Source organism: Canis lupus, chromosome 10, assembly GCF_003254725.2.
Source record: "Canis lupus dingo isolate Sandy chromosome 10, ASM325472v2, whole genome shotgun sequence".
Lineage (NCBI taxonomy): Eukaryota > Metazoa > Chordata > Mammalia > Carnivora > Canidae > Canis > Canis lupus.
In genome coordinates this window covers 881,590-902,408 of record NC_064252.1, presented here as the reverse complement: position 1 = coordinate 902,408, position 20,819 = coordinate 881,590, and the positions used below count along the sequence as shown (strand labels likewise).

Below are 20,819 nucleotides of genomic sequence, written 5' to 3'. Positions count from 1 at the left end.
CACTCCCTTGTAATTTTTTTCTTACCCCCCTGTTTATTTATTTATTTATTTATTTTATTTATTTATTTTTACCCCCCTGTTTAGAACAACCTTTCCTGTCCCTTAGATTCTTCCAGAAGTCTGTGATCCATATATAAGTTGGGGGGATGGGTACGGTTCTAGAATTGGCAGTTTTGAACTAGCCCATTGTCACTTGGCCGTTTAGTGACAAAGCCAAGATACAAGCCTGGTTCTGTTTGACTTCAAAGCCTGTGCTTTTTTAATGTTGTGACTATGGAGAAAAGGAAGGGAAATGATCACAGTAGCCTCCCCATTCTCTTTGCTTCAAAGATAGTTTACCTCCCCTTGGGTAGTCAGGCCCTCCGATGGGGCTCACAGATGTCCTTAAGGGAGAATCCCATTAATTTGGGGGATTTACCACCATCTTCCTAGAATACCCTTTCTGCTCAAAACAGCTCTGACTTTTGATCCTGCAGTTATCGGGACTCCTGTCTTTGGCCAAATACACTCTTGGCCAAGAAAGTAAGGAGGCACAGGGTCAGGTGGCAAAAGGAGTCACATTTAGGGGCCCAGCTTCCTCATGTTCTTAACCCTTTGTAATCCGATTCAGCTTGCTTAGCTATGCCAGGATCTAGACCTAAAAGATCCTTGATACTCTATGTATATACCAGTAGGTCAGGAAAATATATCCCTGTCCACTGGAGCCCTGCAGAGTAGAAGGATGCATACAGTAGTCCTTTGGCCCTCTTTTTCCTTTTCCCAACCAAGCCTAGAAATCAGACTCAGATATCCACATAAATATGTCTTTATTGAAAAAAGTACATAATTCAATATAAATATAATAAATAATCCTCCCCAAGCTGCTGCCATGAGGATAAATAATCTTAAGTTTTCCCTTCCTATTGAATAAATATTCAACTTTGTCCTAGGTCAGTATGCAACATATGCAAGTCTCATTAGAATTAATGGACTGATAACTTATTGGCTTACAGGTGCCCGGGCTGATTCATTAGCACTGCTAAGCCATGGAGATCTGGGTACCATCCTTAAGCCATTGGCTTTACGGGCTCAGGGTTGCTGCTCCGTGGGCAAAGACCCGGGCAGCTACAGCCACAAAGGCCTGGAGGCTGCGAAGGATCTTGAGGCGGAGGAGGAGGCGCTGCCATGGCTGGCTGGGACTGGGGCTTGGAGTTTGCTCAGTCTCCCAGTGGTGACCCTCTGGCTGAAAGGATACAGTACACAATCAGAACTCTAGATCCTTCACCGTCCAGTCCCTCGTCCAGTCATGTCTGATACCTGCAAGCCCCCATTCTCCAGGCCCCTAGTTCATACCTGCAAGAGTTGCCTAAGGCCCAGGAGGTTGGCGTGAAGCTGGCCCACAGGGCCATCAGGGAGTAGAGAAGGCTCCCCTGTGAAAATGTCTGAGCCCAGCAGTTTCTCATAAAAAACCAGGCCCTGGTGGATCCTTTGTAAGCAGAACTGGTGGGAGGAAAGAAAGCAGTGAAAGAAAACATCCCTTCTTCCTACTCCATTCACCAAAGACCCACCCAGTGCTTTGTTCTTAGACACCACTATGGTCTGGATGTTTGTGTGTCCACAAAATTCAGATGTTGAATTCTAATCCCCTAGCATAATGGTATTAGGAGGAAAGGCCTTCACAAAGTGATGATGTCATGAGGGTGGAGGCCTCTTGAACTCAATGAGTACTCTTCTAAAAGAGACCCATGGAACTCCCAAGGCCCTCTGCTGTATGAAGATCCCAGAAGTCTGGGCAGCCCCGGTGGCCCAGTGGTTTAGTGTCGCCTTCAGCCCAGGGTGTGATCTTGGAGACCAGGGATTGAGTCCCATGTTGGGCTCCCTGCATGGAGCCTGCTTCTCCCTCTGCCTGTGTCTCTGCCTCTTTCTCTCTCTGTGTCTGTCATAAATAAATAAATAAAATCTTAAAAAAAAAAAAAAAAAAAAAAGAAACAAACAGATCCCAGAAGCCTGCAGTCTTGAAGGCCCTTACCTGACCATGCTAGCACCCTGATCTCCGACTTCCAGCCCCCAGAACAGTGAGAACTAAATTTTGGATGTTTATAAGCCACCCAGTCTGTGATATTGGTTACAGTAGGCTGAACGGACAAGGACAGATCGAACTTTTACTAATTCACCACAATACCCAATGATGTACCAGTCCCCTCGTCCTTGTGGTCTACCCTCATCTTACTACCTGACTGTTGTCTTTGAGTCCTTGGGGATCACAGCCATCCCCGCACTGGATGCGGGGGACATCACTTGTAGTCTCACCATCTCCCTCTTCTCTTGGTAGGTCCTGGAATGCAGGAGGGAATGGGAAGATTAAAGAGATAAGAGAAATGTTTTCAAACTCCACTAGGCCCATGACTCTCCCCAGAACCTCACTCCCCTGTCCTCTCTTACTCTCTGATGACCTCCAACCCTCTAGCTTCCTCCAAAGCTAGAGTCTCCCACTGCATCCTTGAAGAGCTTGGATAGGCTCCTGTTTGGTGCCTGAGCCTGCCACTTACCACATGTCCCATGGGAGGATGTGCACTCCACACCAGCGTGCAGAGCTTCTGTGAGAGCTGCTGGCCCTGAATCCAGGCAGGGCTACTGCCCTCAGGCACAGCCCGGGGCTCAGCAGTCCAGGGCAGCAGCAGCAGCAGCAGCAGCAGCATCACAGCCCTGCTTCCCAGCATCTCGCTGCCTGCTTCTCAAATCTGGCTGGCTCTGGGCCTTGCACTGGTCCTTGTGGAATCTCTGCCCACTTCCCTGTGCTGAGCCTGATGCTGTCCGTTCTGTGAGTCTCTGGTTTGGTTCCTTCTGTTCTGTTTCTGAACTGCTTCCTGCTGTTTTTCTCCCCTTGTCTCTGAGTCTCTTTTTAAGGTCCCTGCATTGTAAGACCCGCCCTTTATACTAGCAGGTGACTCACAGCAGGTGGGATTCCCCTCCCTGCATCATCCCCCTCCGTGGGGAGCCCAGGTATGCAGCCTTAGTTCCAAGGGAAATGAGACGTGTGGTTGCTGTGGCTGGAGGCCTGGGATGGGGCATATGTGTAATGCTCTCCATGAATCGAAGTGGCTGTAGAGGGGGTGGGGGTAGGAGGAACGAATATTTAAATGAATCTAGTCTCAAGTTCCTTCCTGTTTAACTTTTCCCTCATCTTTTTGCCTCTCAAAGCTATATACTTCCCCCTAGCACCTAATTTCCTTACCTCCTGCCTGAGAAAAATCAAAAACAGAAGCATTCATTTATTTCCCAATAGGATAGCGAGCTGTTTGGAATGAAGTTTGGTTTCCACCTGGTGCCCTCTAAGAACCAGGGGGCTTCTTTTTCTCCCTTGAGAACAATTATTTTCCCTGGAAGAGAATGGACTCGATGGTACTTTGTGAACTGGGAAGCCATATAATGCCATAAAACATATTCTGCCCCCACTTCAGGCCTCATTGTGGAGACTAGGAGGGCTTGGGGGCTCTTGGAGGGAGAGAATTGTTGCTGAGAACCTTCTGACTCCTCAGCCTTAGTGGCCCAATGTTTCATAGGATCTGTGGGGTTCAGGCAGTAGTTCTTTTGGGATGCCAGGGTAAGCAAGGGCTAGATATTCTAACACCTAACCCCTGTCCCATAGCTAGGAAGTCCAGGAGGTCTAAGGAGTTGAGATGCGCTATGTCAGTGACCCTGGCCAGTCCTTCAGGCTGTTGCATCCATGGGTAAAATCCGCTGACACTGATTTCATCACCCTCCCTGATGCAACATCCAGTGAAACAGCTGAGAATGTGAAGTTGGGCGTGGGAGTGGGGGGTGGTCCAAATCTGGGACTGCCCCAACCCCGGTGGAGGGTCCCAGAACAACTTGGACGTCAGAATGAGGACATGGCTGACCACACAGATGGTCCTTAAGGCCTCCCCTAGAGGTTGACCCTTCTCTGAGTAACTTACCCTTGATAGAGGTCTCCCTTCCCTTAGAACTATTCAAAACTGCCCAATGAAACCTTTGATTCAAATATTATGACTCTGTGGTAACTTTCCTTTGGATAAAACATTTCCAGCATCAGGAGAGAGAATCTCAGTGTGAGTGGGAAATGGTTTGCCTCTGTCTACCTATGTAGACAAAAATGGAATAAGGAAACGGGGATTGTAGGGGGAGGAGAGGAGCTCACCTTACTGTGTTTAGTATCTCCTGTGGCCCCATTCTGGGAGGCCCAAGGGACAGGAGATGAAAGGTAAAAGGAGGAGGAGGAAGTAGACTCCTGGGGGATGGGATGACAGAGACAAGGGTGAGTTGTAGGCACGGGGCTCTGCTGTTTTGTTTCACTTCCTGGTGCTTCAGAGATTTGGGTAGGAAGCAAGGTTGGTGGGGTGATTGTGGGACTGTTCTGTGGCAGGAACTACTTCCAGGACTGATCTGACCTGGAGCTGCCGTGACCCCTTGACGTCAGCAGGGCCACAACCGTTATGCAAATCACATTCACAAGACACTCCTAAGCAGCCTTTCCAGTTGGATGCCCAAACTCCAAATCCAGCTGAAGTTCCCCTAGGTAATTAATACTGGGGCTAATATACACGCAACTCTCACTTTATGCCAAGTACTTGGTGCAAGGCCTTTTCATGTATTAACCCATTTAATTCTCACAACAGCCCAGTGAGGTAGGTACTATTATCATCCCTATATTACAGATGAAGAAAGAAATGAGTAATTTATCCAAGATCACGGATCTGAGTGCCAGAATTCCGGGGCAGACAATGTGGCTTCAGATCCTGCATTCTCCATCATTCTATTACACTAGACACCGCGAGGAGACACGAAGCAGCTTTATAAAGCAGCTCATCTAGCCCAGGTGTCTGTCTCTGCCATGGGTCTTCCGCCATGTAATTCTCATAGGTCTGCGAAGCCTTTCTCAATCTGAGACCTCAACATGGAAATTTCTCCAAGTGTACGATGTGCAAACTGTCCGATCTCTCAGCACCCATCTTTTTCCAAGATTTTTTTTTTTTTTTTAGAGATTTTATGTATTTATTCAGGAGAGACACACAGAGAGAGAGGCAGAGACACAGGCAGAGGGAGAAGCAGCCTCCGTGCAGGAACCCTGGGGTCAGGCCCTGGGCCGCAGGCAGACGCTCACCCGCTGAGCCACGCAGGAATCCCTTTTTCCGAGATTTTAAATCTAGGGACCTGTGAAATCAGATCAGTTTGAGAGACCCTCTGAATTAACGTGTCTTTGTCTCCGTCTTTGACTTTTCCAACGGACTCTAGGATCCCTGAGTTCCAGAAGTCTAAATCCTGGAGTTCTTTCCTTGCAGCGTATCTGGCAGCACGTATTGGGAGAGAATGCGCGAACTCTGCCCCCGTGAGAGCCTTCCCTCGGGGCGGACCCCTACGCGTCCTTTGGAAGCTGAGCTGACGGGCTGGAGGCCGCTCCCGAACTCCCATCCCGCAGCAGCTCAAGCTCCGAATCCCTGACCACCGCCGATGCTCAGTGCGTGAGCGTGGGGGCGGGCGGACGTCCCGGCGGGCCGTGCTCATCCCCGAGGCACAACGGCCGGCTCCGGGGCCGGGGAACCGCACGGCGAGGGTCTCGCTGCCCGGGACGACGGGGCGTGTGCGGCGGCGCCTCACTGACGGGGAGTTTCAGACGGATGCGAGCGGGGCCGCGGAGGGCGCGGCCGGCCGGCCAAGGGCCAGGCTCCCGCTTCCTGTTTTCTCCCCCATGCCTGGAAATGATAGGAAATGCCGGCGAATTTCGGCGAGTTTCGGGGGCAGCGGGGAGAGGTGGCGGCGCGGCTGCCACGAGCCCCGCGGGAGGAGGGCGCGCGCCGGCCCTGCCGGGAATACCCAGCGCTCCCCGGGCTCCACCCCAGGCGCCCCGCTTCCAGAGGCGCGAGTCGCGGCGAGCCGGAAGCTCGGCTTCCCAGCCAGTTCTCCAGCTCGGTTCTAAGGAAGCCTGAAAGAGCACGGGCCGCGCCGCCGACGCGCAGCACAGCGGGGTGGGCGCCTTGTGTCCCCGCCGGCGGCCCGTAGCCCGCGGCCCCAGCGCATGCGTCACGCGTCTGCCGCGGCGCCGGCGGCACCTGGCTGCTCCTGATTGGCCGAGGGCAGCCCCGCGCCCTTCCTGATTGGACGCTCCGACTGGGAACGCGCCGTCCTTCCCGCCGTAGGGTTTGGTTGAGCATCAGGCGCGGGGGAGAATTGGGGAAACTGGAATTTCCCGCGGAGCTGACGGCGCTAGCTTTCCCCCTACTCGTTTTAATTCCACGCGCTCCAAAATATCCGCCATGGAGAAATCTTGGTAATGACCCAATCCCCGTAAGCATCCCAAGAACACATCTGACCCCTGCCCTAATCCCTCCCCTCCCCGCTGCCGGGGAAGAATTCTGGGTAATTGATTTCTCTGGGTCCCCTAGAGAATTGTGGGTAACTAGCCACTTTCATCATGCCCCCCCACCCCCGCCCCAATTGTGGGTAACTGGACGTTCTTATTTATCCCTGGAGAATCCTGGGTAACACTGCAGAGAATTCTGGGAAACTGACTCCTCTTGGTCTCACCTCCCAACCCCCCACCTCTCATCCCTAATTTTGGGAAACAAGCACCCTAGCCCCACTGCCTAACTCCTGTCTCGCAGTTGCTGCCCCTTCCACTGATGGTTCTGGGGTGAACCAGGCAAGTGAGCAGGCCTGAAGGGAGATGGAAAGGAAGCCAAGTCTTACGTTAGATAGTAGGGTGGTGGGGAGTACAGAGGGCCTGGGGGAGAAGAGGGACTTCCACCCCTACCGGCCCTGCCCATGTCCTTCCTGCCTGCTTCTTCCCCTACCTAGCATTCTCACATCTGCCTGCCTCATCTCCCTCCTGCCCAGATAATCGGGAACACACTGAATACAAGTACCTGGGCCTGCCACTGACTCAGCTACCTCTTTCCCTTTGCAGGCCAGGATGTCCATTCTAGGCCCACTGGTGCTGTTCTGCTGAAGGTTGGGTCAGGCCCCTTAAGGGCCTGTTGCAAGGGAGGGTGTGCCACGGGTCTAATCTGCCGTCGTCATCATGAACTTCGAGGGCCTGGACCCTGGACTGGCGGAGTATGCCCCCGCCATGCATTCTGCCCTGGACCCTGTCCTGGATGCCCACCTGAATTCAAGTCTGCTACAGAATGTGGAGCTGGATCCGGACGGGGTGGCCTTGGAGGCTCTTCCTGTCCCGGAGTCAGTACACATAATGGAAGGTGTCTACTCTGAATTGCACAGTGTGGTGGCCGAAGTGGGTGTGCCTGTCTCCGTCTCCCACTTTGACTTGCACGAGGAGATGCTGTGGGTGGGAAGCCACGGGGTAAGAACTGTACCCCTTTGTAAGGGATGAAAAGAGATGTTGGAGGTCTTTTATCTGGCTTTAGCCCAAGGGCAGCTGCTTTACTGGGAGGCAGAACTGAGTTGAGGTGATGAGAGTTGGGTCTCTAAGTCAAGTCAGGAGGAGGGGAGTGGATGGAGCCATAGGATCTAGGGAGAAGATTCAGAGGCATTATTTTTCTACCACTATTTGCCCATTCCAAGCTTTGATTAATCTTGATAAGTGTACTCATCAGTTAAGTCTGTGGTGTCCAAATCCAATCTCTAATGCTGTTCCTTTGTTTTCCATTTTTATACTTATAGAATGTAACAAGCTGTTTCTGAATACCTTATATGGAGTCATTTTGTCTTCTCTGGCTGATTTTAATCTCTCTTAAGAGCAGTTATAAATGTTAATTTTTTTTAAATGTGCATCTATATTGCAATATGCTAGAAAGCCCAAGATTCTGTAAGAAATAACATGTTATCGTTGGCTTACTAATTTACCTTCCATAGAGCATGATTTGTGCTTTTTTTTAAATCAGAAAGAATGACCTTTTTTGTTAATACATTCATTTCAGTAGGCAGTGTTTATGTTATGCTAGGTGTAGGGAATAAAGCAGAATAAAACATAATCCTTGCCCTGAGGAATTTATAGAATAATGAGGAAGAAATGATACATAAACAGATAACTTTGTGATATTTTAGAAGAAACTAAATTGTTTCACTTATTAATTATAAAGGTAAGATATAGACTAAGTGCCAGTATAAAAATATGTACTGGGTGGAGAAGGGTCAGAGGGCCTCCAGAAGGAAGTGACACCGAAGTCCTTTTCTGAGAGGTGAGTGGGAGTCAGGTGAAAAGAGGGGGAAATGCTATCTTGGCAAAAGCAATAGAATATAACATTCCCAGGACGATATACACTGACTTCAGAGTGCAGGAACTATAAGCAATTAAGATTTACTGTACTGGAAGATAAAGGTGAAGAGTTAGACATTATTCCATTCAACTAGTGTTTTTTGAGCACCTACTAGGTGCCAGACCTTGCTCTGTGGTCTAGGTTTAGAAAAAGGTTTAAAAAGACAACAACAGGGGATCCCTGGGTGGCGCAGCGGTTTGGTGCCTGCCTTTGGCGCAGGGTGCGATCCTGGAGACCCGGGATCGAATCCCACGTCGGGCTCCTGGTGCATGGAGCCTGCTTCTCCCTCTGCCTGTGTCTCTGCCTCTCCCTCTCTCTCTGTGACTATCATAAGTAAATAAAAATTAAAAAAAAAAAAAAAAAAAAAAAAAAAAAAAAAAAAGACAACAACAACAAAATATATATACATATACATATGTTTTTAAAGATTTTATTTATTCATGAGAGATATATAGAGAGAAGCGGAGATACAGGAAGAGGGAGAAGCAGGCTCCCTCCCCACAAGGAGTCTGATGTGGGACTTGATCTCGGACCCTGGGATCACGCCCTGAGCCAAAGGCAGATGCTCAACTGCTGAGCCACCCAGGCGTCCCCAACCAAAATATATTTATAATATATTAGGTATCGTTTAGCATCTTTAAGGAAAATAAAGTGGACTAAGGTGGTTGAGGTAATGAAGGGTGGGAGGTGTTACTGTTTAGATTATTTGGTCAGGGAAAGGTCTTTCTCATAAAGGCACATTTGAGTAGAGACCTGGAGGCCAGGATGTTCATTCTAAGTTCTCTAGAATGCAGAGAGGAAGCCATAGAGATATCTGGGGGGAGAACATTCTAGAAAAACCACATGCAGGGTTATAAGAGCTTGAAGTTGAGCTTTCACACTATTGAAGATTTTTATCCAGAATGATAAGGTTAGGGCAGCTCTGGTGGCCCAGCAGTTTAGTGCCTCCTTCGGCCCAGGGTGTGATCCTGGAGACCTGGGATCGAGTCCCACGTTGGGCTCCCTGCATGGAGTCTGCTTCTCCCTCTGCCTGTGTCTCTGCCTCTCTCTCTCTTTCTGTCTGTCATGAATAATAATAAAATGATAAGGTTAGGTTTGTATCAAATATGAGTACTGTGGTAGCAGTATTTAGAGTTTAAGGGGGATACTCCGTGAGATCAGTTTGTAGGTTATTGTAGCAGTTCATATACAACATGAAGGCCTGAATGAAGCACTGTAGAGATTTATACGTGAGAACAGATTTGGGAAATATTTTGGAAGTAAGTAAGATTTAAGTTGAAGACCAGTGACTTAGTCTATTACATTGATCGTGCTACCATAGGGAATACAGTTAAGAAGAATTGAGATGTAAAATTGACTAATTTAGTTTGGAATGTAATGAGTTTGGGGTTCTCACAGAATATTTAAAGAGCGATGTTTGGTAGGTATTAGGATATATAAGTCTGAAGCTTGAGGCAGTGGTTTGGGCTAGGGAAGGGAGTTAGAATCCGTCAGTCTAAGACCAGGGGTGGTTAAAACCTTGAGAGTGGATGAGATTACCTAGGAAGACTCAAGTGAGCAAGTGGTGAACTGGGGATAGCTATTTTTTAAGAGTGGTCTGAACGGAAGCACATAAGAAGATGTGAGCTAAGAGTCAAGAGCGATGATGATGAATGATGTCATAGGAGCCAAGGGTGGAATGAGTTTCACATTCTCTCTATTCCAGCCTGTGACCCACAGTACATATTTCCCACGTGGCTGGTAGACGTTAAGACTTGACTGGAACATAAGAAAGCCAATGGAGGGGATCCCTGGGTGGCTCAGCAGTTTAGAGCCTGCCTTCAGCCCAGGGCGTGATCCTGGAGACCTGGGATCGAGTCCCACGTCGGGCTCCCTGCGTGGAGCCTGCTTCTCCCTCTGCCTGTGTCTCTGCCTCTCTCTCTCTCTCTCTCTCTCATGAATAAATAAGTAAAATCTTTAAAAAAAAAAAAAAAAAAAAAAGCAAGCAAGCCAGTAAGCCAGTGGAGGATTGGACCCACATCCCTGACCTGAAATTGTTCTAACCAGCTGAGCCATTACCTATTCAGCAGGGTCACTGTGAGGATAAAATGAGGTAGAGTTTACAAAGTACTTTGTAAAGCATTAAACAGATAGTATTCTCAGTGTCTTTATCACTTAGATTGGATCCTGGCCTTACACCTCAGGTGCTGCTAACCAGAAAGGCCAAGCAAGAGTGGAGGAAAGCTGAGCAACATCCATCCATTCCCTGACCTGTATCTGGGATGGCGCTGCCCTTCCGTTCAGGGTGTGTCTCATCTTTCTGTCCCCCACAGGGCCATGCCACTTCATTTTTTGGCCCAGCCTTGGAGCGTTACTCATCCTTTCAGGTCAATGGCAGTGATGACATTCGACAGATCCAGAGCCTGGAAAATGGTATCCTTTTTCTCACCAAGAACAACCTCAAGTATATGGCCCGTGGGGGCCTCATTATATTTGATTACCTGTAAGTGGCTTCTCAGCTCTGGCCTGGGAAAGAGGGTCCCTCCTAGAATGGGAAGGCTAAAGAATTGGAAGCTTTTGAGAACCAGGTCCCTTAGCCTTTCCTCCCCCCACAGGCTAGATGAGAGTGAGGATATGCACAGTGTCCTGCTGACGGATAGCAGCACTCTGCTTGTTGGCGGGCTGCAGAACCACATACTGGAGATTGACCTTAACACTGTCCAGGAGACTCAGAAGGTACAGGCCTGGGGCAGGAAAGACCCAGGCCAGGTCTGAGACGTTCTGGGGGCCGGGGATATAGCTGGGCTGTGAACATGCCTAAGTATGTGTGCGACCTTTCTATTCCTTTGGTCTGTGGGAAGAATTATTCTCACAGGTATTTCCTGCTTTCCTCCACAGTACGCAGTCGAGACGCCCGGAGTCACCATTATGAGACAGACAAATCGCTTCTTCTTCTGTGGCCACACATCTGGCAAGGTGGCTTGGTTCTATAATTCTTTTTACCACAAGGCCCTGTTTCATTACACATGTGCTTGGGCTCCTCCTTTCCCTCGCATTCTGGGTAGTGGGAGGGACGGGAGGAATCAACCAAGTTCCTCCTCAGCCATGTTCTTCTAGATTATCTTTTAGCCTCATGTTTTCTATGGTAATGAGATTGTACCTTGGAGGCAAAAGAATAAACAAGAATTCTCTTTGGGGTCCCTTCCAGCTCTTGTCTTTTCTTTCTTTTTTTTTCTTTTTAACGCTTTTTCTGTGTTTTCATTGCCTGTATCCTAGAGCCTTAGTTCTTTGGGCAGGGGCCTCACAGGGTTAGGTAGGTGGCAGGTACTTTTCTTGATGACAGTGTTGGAAGATAACTGAGGCATCTCTTCTTCAGGTTTCCCTGCGAGACCTTCGCACTTTTAAGGTGGAGCATGAGTTCGACGCTTTCTCAGGGAGTCTGTCAGATTTTGATGTGCATGGCAACCTGCTGGCCGCCTGTGGCTTCTCTAGTCGCCTCACTGGCCTGGCCTGTGACCGTTTCCTGAAGGTGTATGATCTGCGTATGATGCGTGCCATCACACCACTTCAAGTACACGTGGATCCTGCCTTTTTGCGCTTCATCCCTACCTACACGTCCCGACTTGCTATCATCTCCCAGTCAGGTAGGAAGGAATGTAGGGAGGGGTAGGAGGGGCTGATCTATGAAGGAGAACTAGGCAGCAGAAGGACTATACTCCCAGGAACCTCTTTGTTGGAGGAACTAGGAACCTTTTAGCAGGCTAGCAGGGTCTCACTTAGGTTGGATCAGAGATTAGAGCTTTAATTTCTTCCTGAATGTGAAGAACACAGAAAAAGATAAAGGTGAGGCAGGCAAAACAGCTTTAGAACTGCTTTTACTGAGGAGCAGACTTGCCTGTGGTTTATGGGAAGGCATCTGATGGTATTCTTTGTATCTCTAGGCATGAATTTAGGCCCCATCTTTCTTTGATACCAGGGCAAGAGGGTAGGAGGGGCATAACAGGATGGCCCCCTTTCAGCTTCCAGGGCTCTCTGGGCTTCCTCTTCTCTTCTAGGGCAGTGCCAGTTTTGTGAGCCCACAGGCCTGGCCAACCCAGCAGACATCTTTCATGTGAATCCTGTGGGGCCTCTACTAATGACATTTGACGTATCGGCCAGCAAGCAGGCCCTAGCCTTTGGGGATTCTGAGGGCTGTGTGCACCTCTGGACTGATTCCCCTGAGCCTTCCTTCAACCCTTACTCCCGTGAGACCGAGTTTGCTCTACCCTGTCTCGTGGACTCACTGCCTCCTCTGGACTGGAGTCAGGACCTGCTGCCTCTTTCCCTCATCCCTGTCCCGCTCACTACCGACGCGCTTCTCTCGGATTGGCCTGCCGCCAACTCAGCGCCAGCCCCCAGGTTGTACCTTGCATCTGAGCCAAAAGGAGGGAGGGGGAAAGGGCTGAGATACCTGATTTCTCAGGAAGCCCTGTAGTAGTGTCTTCCTTTCCGATTTTTGTCTGCCCTCAGTATTTTCTTTTTTTCTGGTTCCTTGGGGGTTGGGGATTTGATGGCCAGACACCACAACCTTCAAGCCCTAGAACTCTACTGCATTACAGGCGAGCGCCACCTGTGGATGCAGAGATTCTCCGCACCATGAAGAAAGTGGGCTTCATTGGCTATGCGCCCAACCCCCGCACCAGGCTGCGCAATCAGGTACGTTCAGGGGAGAGAGGCTCAGCACCAACAGCAGCCCCTGGCATTTCTCCTGTCTTGTTTCCTTACTGGTCCTCAGCAGGTTTTCCTTTTAGTCATTAAAGGTTTTTTTGAGGCCTACTGAATTGAAGGTACCATGCTGGGTATTAGGGGAAATTCAGAGACACAGAAGACAGTCTTTGCTTTTAAGAAATTTAGTATTTGGTTGGCAAAGATAAGACTTGTCTGTGACAAGTTCTCTTGCTAAATGCTGAAGGAGTGTTTTTAAGTATTCAGTGCCGGGACTGTTTGGGGAAAGTGTTACTCTGGGCCAGAGTGGTCGGGGAAGATGTACTGAGAAAGGTAGATACTGAGCTGGAAAGATGAAAGATGGATAAGTAGAAGGTAACACGGGAGCATGTTCAAGATGAGAGATCAGTGTTGGCAGAGGTCTCAAGAAGCATAACTGCAAAAGGCATGTCTGATGGGGACTGTGATTGGACCTGTCTGGCTAGAGCAGTGGTTAGTGTGGGGAAATCGCAAGATGTTAAGGTCGGAAAGGCCCGGTTGTGAAGCCTTGAATGCCAGTGTATAGTGGGGGAAGTGATGCACTGAAATTTTGGGAGAGTTTGTTAGGGGGAACCCGATAGAGTGAATGTGCAGAGCCTGGTGTGGAAGCCATCTTAGTTGTCCAGCTAAGGTGAGGTGGGGTGGTGGCAGCAGGAATAAAAAGGAAGCAGTGTGTGTGAGAGAGTTTGTGTGTGTGTGTGTGTGTGTGAGAGAGTGTTTGTGTGTGTGTGTGAGAGTTTGTTAGGGGGAACCCGATAGAGTGAATGTGCAGAGCCTGGTGTGGAAGCCATCTTAGTTGTCCAGCTAAGATGAGGTGGGGTGGTGGCAGCAGGAATAAAAAGGAAGCAGTGGCTGCTGAAAACCCCATGAAATTAGAAGGTTCAGTGTGGGGATAAAGGTGTGTGTGTGTGTGTGTTTGTGTGTGTGTGAGAGAGAGAGAGAAACCAAAGATAATTAAGACATCCAATAAAATTACTTCTTAAAAATTCTAGATCCCTTACCGACTCAAGGAATCAGACAGTGAATTTGACAGCTTCAGCCAGGTCACTGAGTCACCGATAGGGCGGGAAGAGGAGCCACATCTCCACATGATCTCTAAGAAATACCGCAAGGTGCAGGGGGATACCAAGGAAGGAGCCCTCTGGGATGTGGGGAAAGGTTCCCTGGGGAAAGGGTGTCATAAGGGAAAGGACTGAAGGACTGTTGAGAAGCCTTCACCTACCACCTGGACTCCGGGGGGAAGTTCTGGGGAAGGTATGACTACTGTGAAGATTTAGGGGACCCTGAGGATATCTTCATTTTGCTCAGACTGTTTCTGCCTCAGGTAACCATCAAATACTCCAAGCTAGGGCTGGAGGACTTTGACTTCAAACACTACAATAAGACCCTGTTTGCTGGATTAGAGCCCCACATCCCCAATGCCTACTGTAACTGCATGATCCAGGTAAGAGTGGGTATGCCTGTGACTCGAACATGCCTACTGCCTTGGTCCTTCTTTGGGGTCCCACAGCCACTCTCTTTCTAGGCATCTCCAACCAAGCCCACTTTATCATGGCCTCTGCTACTGCTCTTTTTTGCTGTGCAGCCTTCAGGTCTCCTCTGTGCGCTCCAACCTGCAGTGGACTCCTGCCCTGGGTTCTTTCTTCACCAGCTCGCTTAACTTTCCTATCTTTCTTCTTCCCTATACTGGCTTCCTGCCTCAAGTTCTTTCGCTCTCCCCCCAGGTGCTCTACTTCCTGGAGCCTGTCCGCTGTCTAATCCAGAACCATCTTTGCCAGAAGGAGTTCTGCCTGGCATGTGAGCTGGGCTTCCTCTTCCACATGTTGGATCTCTCTCGAGGTGACCCTTGTCAGGTCAGTGTCTAGAGACCTGAGAGCATAAAAGGGGAAGGGGGGTGGAGAGCAGGCAGGGACAGTGCTGTGCAAATGGCCACAAAAGAGAAAACTGCCCCATTTTACCAATACACTTCCTGGATTCCAGGGCAGTAATTTTCTTCGGGCATTCCGCACCATCCCTGAGGCATCGGCGCTTGGTCTGATCCTGGCTGACTCAGATGAGGCGTCAGGCAAAGGCAGTCTGGCCAGGCTTATTCAGAGGTGGAATCGCTTCATTCTTACTCAGCTGCATCAGGATATGCAGGAGCTCGAAGTACCCCAGGCTTATCGAGGTGCCGGAGGCAGGTATGAAATCAGGCCATGAACAGTGAAAGCCATGTGACAGGCCCCTCTGTGACTTAGAGGGTCTCCTAACTGCGTCCATGTGCATGCGTTGCCTTCCCCACTCTTAGCAGCTTTTGCTCATCGGGGGACTCTGTCATCGGGCAGCTGTTCAGCTGTGAGATGGAGAACTGCAGCCTCTGCCGCTGTGGCAGTGAGACCGTGCGAGCCTCATCCACCCTGCTCTTCACGCTCTCCTACCCCGAGGGTAGCACCAGCGGTATACCCTGCAGCTGGGGTGGGAAGGCTCCCCCAGATGTCCCATAACATCAAGCAAAGGGTGTTGGGGGGCTAACAGTGGGCCGAAGGAAGAACGTAGAGTGAAGCATCCAGTTTCTCCTCAGATAAAACCGGGAAGAGTTGTGACTTTGCTCAGGTGCTGAAGCGAAGCATCTGCCTGGAGCAGAATACACAGGCTTGGTGTGACAACTGTGAGAAGTACCAGCCCACGGTGAGTCCTCCCATGTTGGGGACTGACTTGCCTGTGGTCGCCTCCAGGACTAGCTGGGTCAGCGCTGCCATCAGGGATTTAGGGAGTGGGAAGACCTCAGTTTGAAAGCACAGGTCCAGGTTTTACTCTTCCTGTCCTGGTTTCTGTCCCGTAGGCTCCCTGCCATTCCTTGGTTGTTGTTTTTTTTCTCTCTCTCAGATTCAGACCCGCAACATCCGCCATCTGCCAGATATTCTTGTCATCAACTGTGAGGTGAACAGCTTGAAAGAAGCTGATTTCTGGAGAGTGCAGGCTGAGGTAAGGGCCAGGTCTGGAAGCAGAGCTTTAGGTGTACTTTTTCATTTTCTCTCCCTTCTGTGCTCCATTTATGATGAATGTTCTGGGGAATCAGATTTTTTTAAAAGATTTTATGTATCCATTTAAGGGATGGAGGGGGAGAGAGAGCGCTCATGTGCGTGCATGGAAGGGGAGGAGCAGAGGGAAAGGGACAAACGCACTCTGCTATGTGCAGAGCCTGACTCAGGGCTCTATCCCATGACATTGAGATCATGAGTTGAGCTGAAACCAAGAGTCGGAGGTTTAAAAGTCAGACGTTTAACCAACTGAGCCACCCACGCACCCTGGAAATCAGTTTTTCTTTTGTGTTCAGGTTGCCTTTAAGATGGCCATAAAGAAGCATGGTGGGGAAATCTCCAAAAACAAAGAGTTTACTTTGGCTGATTGGTAGGTACTGACTTGGGGGTGCAGTCAAAGGATTGAGCTACCCTGTGGCTCCTCTTGTCACTGGCTAGATTTCAGAACAAATTTCTAATTCTCTTGTCCTGATAGGAAAGAACTAGGGAGTCCAGAGGGTATGCTGATGTGTTCCTCCGTTGAGGAATTGAAGAACGTCTGGCTTCCTTTCTCCATTCGCATGAAGATGACCAAGAACAAAGGGCTGGATGTTTGCAATTGGACTGATGGCGATGAGATACAGGTTGTTGAACAACTGGGTAGAGAAAGGGGAATAAGGGAGAGAAGGTTGGGACAGAAGCAGGACAAGGGGTAGATGGAACTTGGTATAGGGAAAAGGAAGGGCATAAAGCCACGTATTTACCAGTTGTGGGCTTTTCCAGAGTGACTCAGTTCAGTATTGAGAATCATAGATGGGCTAGGATGGAGATAACCCACCCTGGTCCCCCATCATTCCCCAAACTCCCTGCCCTCCATCCCCATTCCCCTTCCTTCCCCATCCTTAAACTTAGCTTAGCAGCCTGGGTACCCCCCTCACAGTGGGGCCCAGCCAGGGCAGAGGAGGAGCATGGTGTCTATGTGTATGACCTGATGGCTACTGTGGTACACATCCTGGACTCACGCACAGGGGGCAGCCTGGTGGCTCACATCAAAGTTGGAGAGACCTACCACCAGCGTAAGGAGGTGAGTGAGACTACACAAGGCAGGGACACTCCTGGTGGTAGCCACAGTGGTGTCCCGGGTCTGAGCCGGAGTGGTCCAGCTGTCACTTTGGCATCAGTCTTTTTTTCTGTATCTTCTCCACAGGGTGTTACCCACCAGCAGTGGTATCTCTTCAATGACTTTCTTATTGAACCTATTGATAAGGTTAGTTGTAACACATTCCATTTTCTCTATCTCCCATTTTCCTAGCATTCTCATCCTCAGTGCCCTAGAGAATGCCAGGCAGATTCAGGAGGGAGGGATGGATCCTCAAGAATAAAAAGCATTAGCAGAATTAAAAATAGCATCTGATTTCTGTCTTCTGTCTGGCTAGGAAAAAAGGAAAAGGGGGCATATACATAGGCCATTAAGTGCTTTTTCTTTTATAGCATGAAGCTGTGCAGTTTGACATGAGTTGGAAAGTGCCTGCTATCCTTTATTACGTCAAAAGGAATCTTAATTCCAAATACAACCTGAACAGTAAGTGATACAGAATAGACTGAAGGGTGTAGGCAGTGTAAATTGGTCTTTAGGGAAAAAAAAAAAATTGGTCTTTAGAAAGAGAGCTTGTTAAGGTGAGGATAGGTAACAGTGTTCACTATTTCCAGGGATACTAAAGAGATTCCTGTTCATCAGGCCTTAAAATTAGAACCTGGAGATCCTGAGGTATATTGGTGAAGAGGTGCTAGGGGGAAATCTGATCAGAATGGCTAAGGTTTTGATTTTGAGTCTAACCATTCTTCTCCCCAAGTGAAGCTTCCTTCTTTTGGAGATTAGCTCCTTACTAAGTTCCTTTTTGGTGCCTTTAGACATAGTTTCCCTGCAACTTTATTCTTCTGGATTTTTTAAGCTAAAGTCCACGGCTTACTCTTTCCTCTCTGCTTTTTTGTTTTTTTCTTAGCATCTCTCTTAATAGTGTTGATGTGTTCCATCTATCTGTTTATCAGACATGATCTTTTTACTCACATTCATTGATTATTGAAGGGTCACAGTGTAGACCCAGTCTCTGGTCAGCCATTGTGGGTTTCCCTCCCCTGGTTACTTCCCTATCCCCAGCCCTATGTTTTCTGGATTTTCCCTTCCAGTCAAGAACCCTATTGAAGCCAGTGTCCTGCTGGCTGAAGCCTCACTAGCACGGAAGCAACGGAAAACACACACTACTTTTATTCCACTGATGCTGAATGAGATGCCACAGGTTGGGGACCTGGTGGGCCTGGATGCTGAGTTTGTCACCCTTAATGAGGTAATCAAGTCCAAAAGGATGTGGTGTTAGACCTGAACTCTGAAGATACTAGAAGTCATAAGCAGTTCTCTGATTTCCTTATCAACTCTTCTCACATAGGAGGAAGCAGAGTTACGCAGTGATGGCACCAAGTCTACCATCAAACCAAGCCAGATGTCAGTAGCGAGGATTACCTGTGTTCGAGGCCAAGGACCCAATGAGGGTATCCCCTTCATTGATGACTACATTTCTACCCAGGAACAGGTATTAAGATATGGACAGACCAGAGTCTCACAAGTGAGACAGACCTTGTGCTTATGTAGAGTGCTCTAGAACCCAGGGAAGAGGCGTAGGAAGAGACTCTGCCCTTCAGTTCCTGAGCGACTTATCCTTTTCTCTATGCCTAGGTGGTGGATTACTTGACTCAGTACTCGGGGATAAAGCCAGGAGACCTAGATGCCAAGATTTCCTCTAAGCACCTGACAACTCTCAAGTCTACCTACTTAAAGCTTCGTTTTCTTATAGACATTGGAGTCAAGTTTGTGGGTCACGGTCTACAGAAGGACTTCCGGGTCATCAACCTCATGGTTCGGGCAGGGTTAAGACTGTGAATGTGGGCCCTTTAGGGTATATATTGTGTTTTTGGAGAATGGGAAATTACAGATCGCCTGCCTTCAGTCTCCCACTCTTTTATCTCTGCCAGGTGCCCAAGGACCAAGTCCTTGACACTGTCTATCTCTTTCATATGCCCCGAAAACGAATGATTTCCCTGAGATTCCTTGCTTGGTACTTTTTAGGTGAGTTGGTGTACCTTGTAGGTCCTTGTAGTGCTCATTAAGAGCAGGAAAAAATGTTGGGAGTTGTCAAAGGAGTAGGGAGGGCCCTGAGTAGTAAGACTTACTAATGGATTTAAGTAGCTTCAGTATTCCTCTGCACTAGGGATGGTGTTTGGCTCTTTCCTGCAGGGGTAGTCAAGTTTTTCATTGTTTATTGGGAGCTGGAGATGTGAGTTGGGGACATGTTCTTATCTTCCTTTGCTAGGTCCCAAACTATTCCACCTCTAATTCCCGTAGACTTGAAGATTCAAGGGGAAACCCATGACAGTATTGAGGATGCCCGCACAGCCCTTCAGCTCTACCGAAAATATCTGGAGCTAAGCAAAAATGGCACTGAGCCTGAGTCCTTCCACAAAGTGCTCAAGGGTCTTTATGAGAAGGGCCGGAAGATGGACTGGAAAGTGCCTGAACCTGAGGGCCAGACAAGTCCCAAGAGTAAGACCTGGGATGGGACAGGGTGGGTTTTGATTGCGTATATGAAGATTATGCCCACGATTATAATAACAATCATAGTGATGTCAACAACCGTACCACCCCTACCTTATATTTGTAAAGCACTCAAAAGTTTACAAAGCACTTAATCTTCAGTAAAATAAATTTTTTTGATTGAAACTCTCCATTAATCCTAACCTCCTCTTGCCCAGTTCTAAAATGTTTGCCACAGGTTTGCTCTGCTTTTTCTCCACTCACCTTAAAAGTCAACGCTCTTGGTTTTGTCTGACAGATGCAGCTGTCTTCTCTTCAGTGTTGGCGCTTTGACCTCACCTTCTCCCAGCAAACTACGCCCTCTCCCTTCTGTGGAAGTTCTGTGGCCCCAGAACCAGGAGATGGCTTCCCAAGTTGGCTCTACCTTATCTGCTTCCAGAACTGGACCTGCTCAGGGTCTACAGATGGTGCTATTAATAGAACTGGAATGCAGCAGAGTTGTTGCAAAGGGAAGAGGAGCCAGATTCCTTTTTCATCCTTTGCAAAATAGCAGGCCAGAAAAAGAGTCTAGGATTGACCCAAATGGAAAGTAATTTGTATTCTCAATAAATATCCTGGGTAATTAATATCCAGGCAAACAAACAACCCACTCCGAGAACCAGTACTCTTGGTTCCTAGTTGGCTAAGGAAAGGACTGAAGTCCTGGACAGTGACAGGCTTACAACAGTAACTTAAGACAGCTCACGTCTCTGACTGTTTGAGGGATGCCTGGAGGGGCCAGGACATAGAGCGTCGGTGGCCCTAGCAAACCAGTGTTGCCAACACCATCATTGCCAAAAGGCCCTTTGGGTCCTAGACAAAGCTTGGCTGCTGGCTTCACTCCTGCTGACAGCTGAGAAGCATCTGTCTTCCATCCACTCTCCTGTCCCAAGTTTTGTTATTTTTTAAAATTTTGTTTTAAACTGCATGTTTTATAAAATAAAATCAAAAATATTATTGGCTGTCATCTATGTCATTAGAGACCTGCGAGTATGGGATGCTCTAACTTCAGCCCTCCTCTTCTTTCTTTGTGTTGGTTTTCTATAACAACTGGGAAAAAAACCAAAAACAAAAACTTTTCAAGTTCCCACATAGAAATGAAGGTGAAGCTCTGGAGTTCAAGGTCGAGGATATTGGAGAAATAGAAGTGTGTCTTTCCTGGACGATGTTAGGTCTTCCTTGTGGCTGCCGAGGACCCTAACGCTGGATTCTTTTAGGACGTGCGGCTTGGTTTCCTGG

The 20,819-nt window shown here is 48.7% G+C and overlaps 2 protein-coding genes and 1 long non-coding RNA gene across 9 annotated transcripts; 1 reads left to right on the top strand and 2 right to left on the bottom strand.

Moving 5' to 3' along the window:
- Positions 1-789: 789 nt before the first annotated feature.
- On the bottom strand, positions 790-4,153 carry IL23A (interleukin 23 subunit alpha). Its single transcript, XM_025476989.3, has 4 exons — positions 2,529-4,153; positions 2,213-2,314; positions 1,333-1,479; positions 790-1,222 (listed from the first exon to the last, which is right to left on the bottom strand). The coding sequence occupies exons 1-4, from the start codon at positions 2,697-2,699 to the stop codon at positions 1,061-1,063; spliced, it is 582 nt and encodes a 193-aa protein (XP_025332774.2). The 5' UTR covers positions 2,700-4,153; the 3' UTR covers positions 790-1,060.
- Positions 4,154-4,420: 267 nt separating this feature from the next.
- PAN2 (poly(A) specific ribonuclease subunit PAN2) lies at positions 4,421-20,537 on the top strand. Of its 7 annotated transcripts, none has more exons than XM_025476975.3 (26): positions 6,116-6,286; positions 6,923-7,318; positions 10,547-10,716; positions 10,829-10,949; positions 11,112-11,189; positions 11,590-11,857; positions 12,269-12,611; positions 12,812-12,908; positions 13,949-14,068; positions 14,281-14,400; positions 14,681-14,809; positions 14,937-15,136; positions 15,247-15,380; positions 15,517-15,623; positions 15,822-15,920; positions 16,273-16,346; positions 16,452-16,599; positions 16,896-17,039; positions 17,163-17,222; positions 17,447-17,537; positions 18,143-18,300; positions 18,400-18,543; positions 18,687-18,866; positions 18,983-19,076; positions 19,353-19,550; positions 19,840-20,537. In XM_025476975.3, the coding sequence occupies exons 2-26, from the start codon at positions 7,037-7,039 to the stop codon at positions 19,872-19,874; spliced, it is 3,594 nt and encodes a 1,197-aa protein (XP_025332760.1). In that variant the 5' UTR covers positions 6,116-6,286; positions 6,923-7,036; the 3' UTR covers positions 19,875-20,537. The 7 variants fall into 7 exon arrangements, with proteins under 7 accessions (XP_035552203.1, XP_025332762.1, XP_025332760.1 ...); XM_025476973.3 differs by having other exon boundaries at positions 15,247-15,392; XM_025476972.3 differs by having other exon boundaries at positions 15,244-15,392.
- On the bottom strand, positions 13,087-19,946 carry LOC112678017 (uncharacterized). Its single transcript, XR_003147339.3, has 2 exons — positions 19,806-19,946; positions 13,087-16,611 (listed from the first exon to the last, which is right to left on the bottom strand). It is a non-coding gene; the product is annotated as an uncharacterized LOC112678017 (long non-coding RNA).
- Positions 20,538-20,819: the final 282 nt, after the last annotated feature.

Coding starts and splice junctions, on each gene's coding strand:
- IL23A (XM_025476989.3), bottom strand. CDS start 2,699: ATGCTGGGAAGCAGGGCTGTGATGCTGCTGCTGCTGCTGCTGCTGCTG. Junction 2,315..2,528: donor ATCCTCCCATGGGACATGTG/GTAAGTGGCAGG, acceptor CCTGCATTCCAG/GACCTACCAAGAGAAGAGGG. Junction 1,480..2,212: donor GACTCAAAGACAACAGTCAG/GTAGTAAGATGA, acceptor TCCTCCCACCAG/TTCTGCTTACAAAGGATCCA.
- PAN2 (XM_025476972.3), top strand. CDS start 7,037: ATGAACTTCGAGGGCCTGGACCCTGGACTGGCGGAGTATGCCCCCGCC. Junction 10,717..10,828: donor CTCATTATATTTGATTACCT/GTAAGTGGCTTC, acceptor CTCCCCCCACAG/GCTAGATGAGAGTGAGGATA. Junction 15,137..15,243: donor TATCGAGGTGCCGGAGGCAG/GTATGAAATCAG, acceptor CCCCACTCTTAG/CAGCTTTTGCTCATCGGGGG.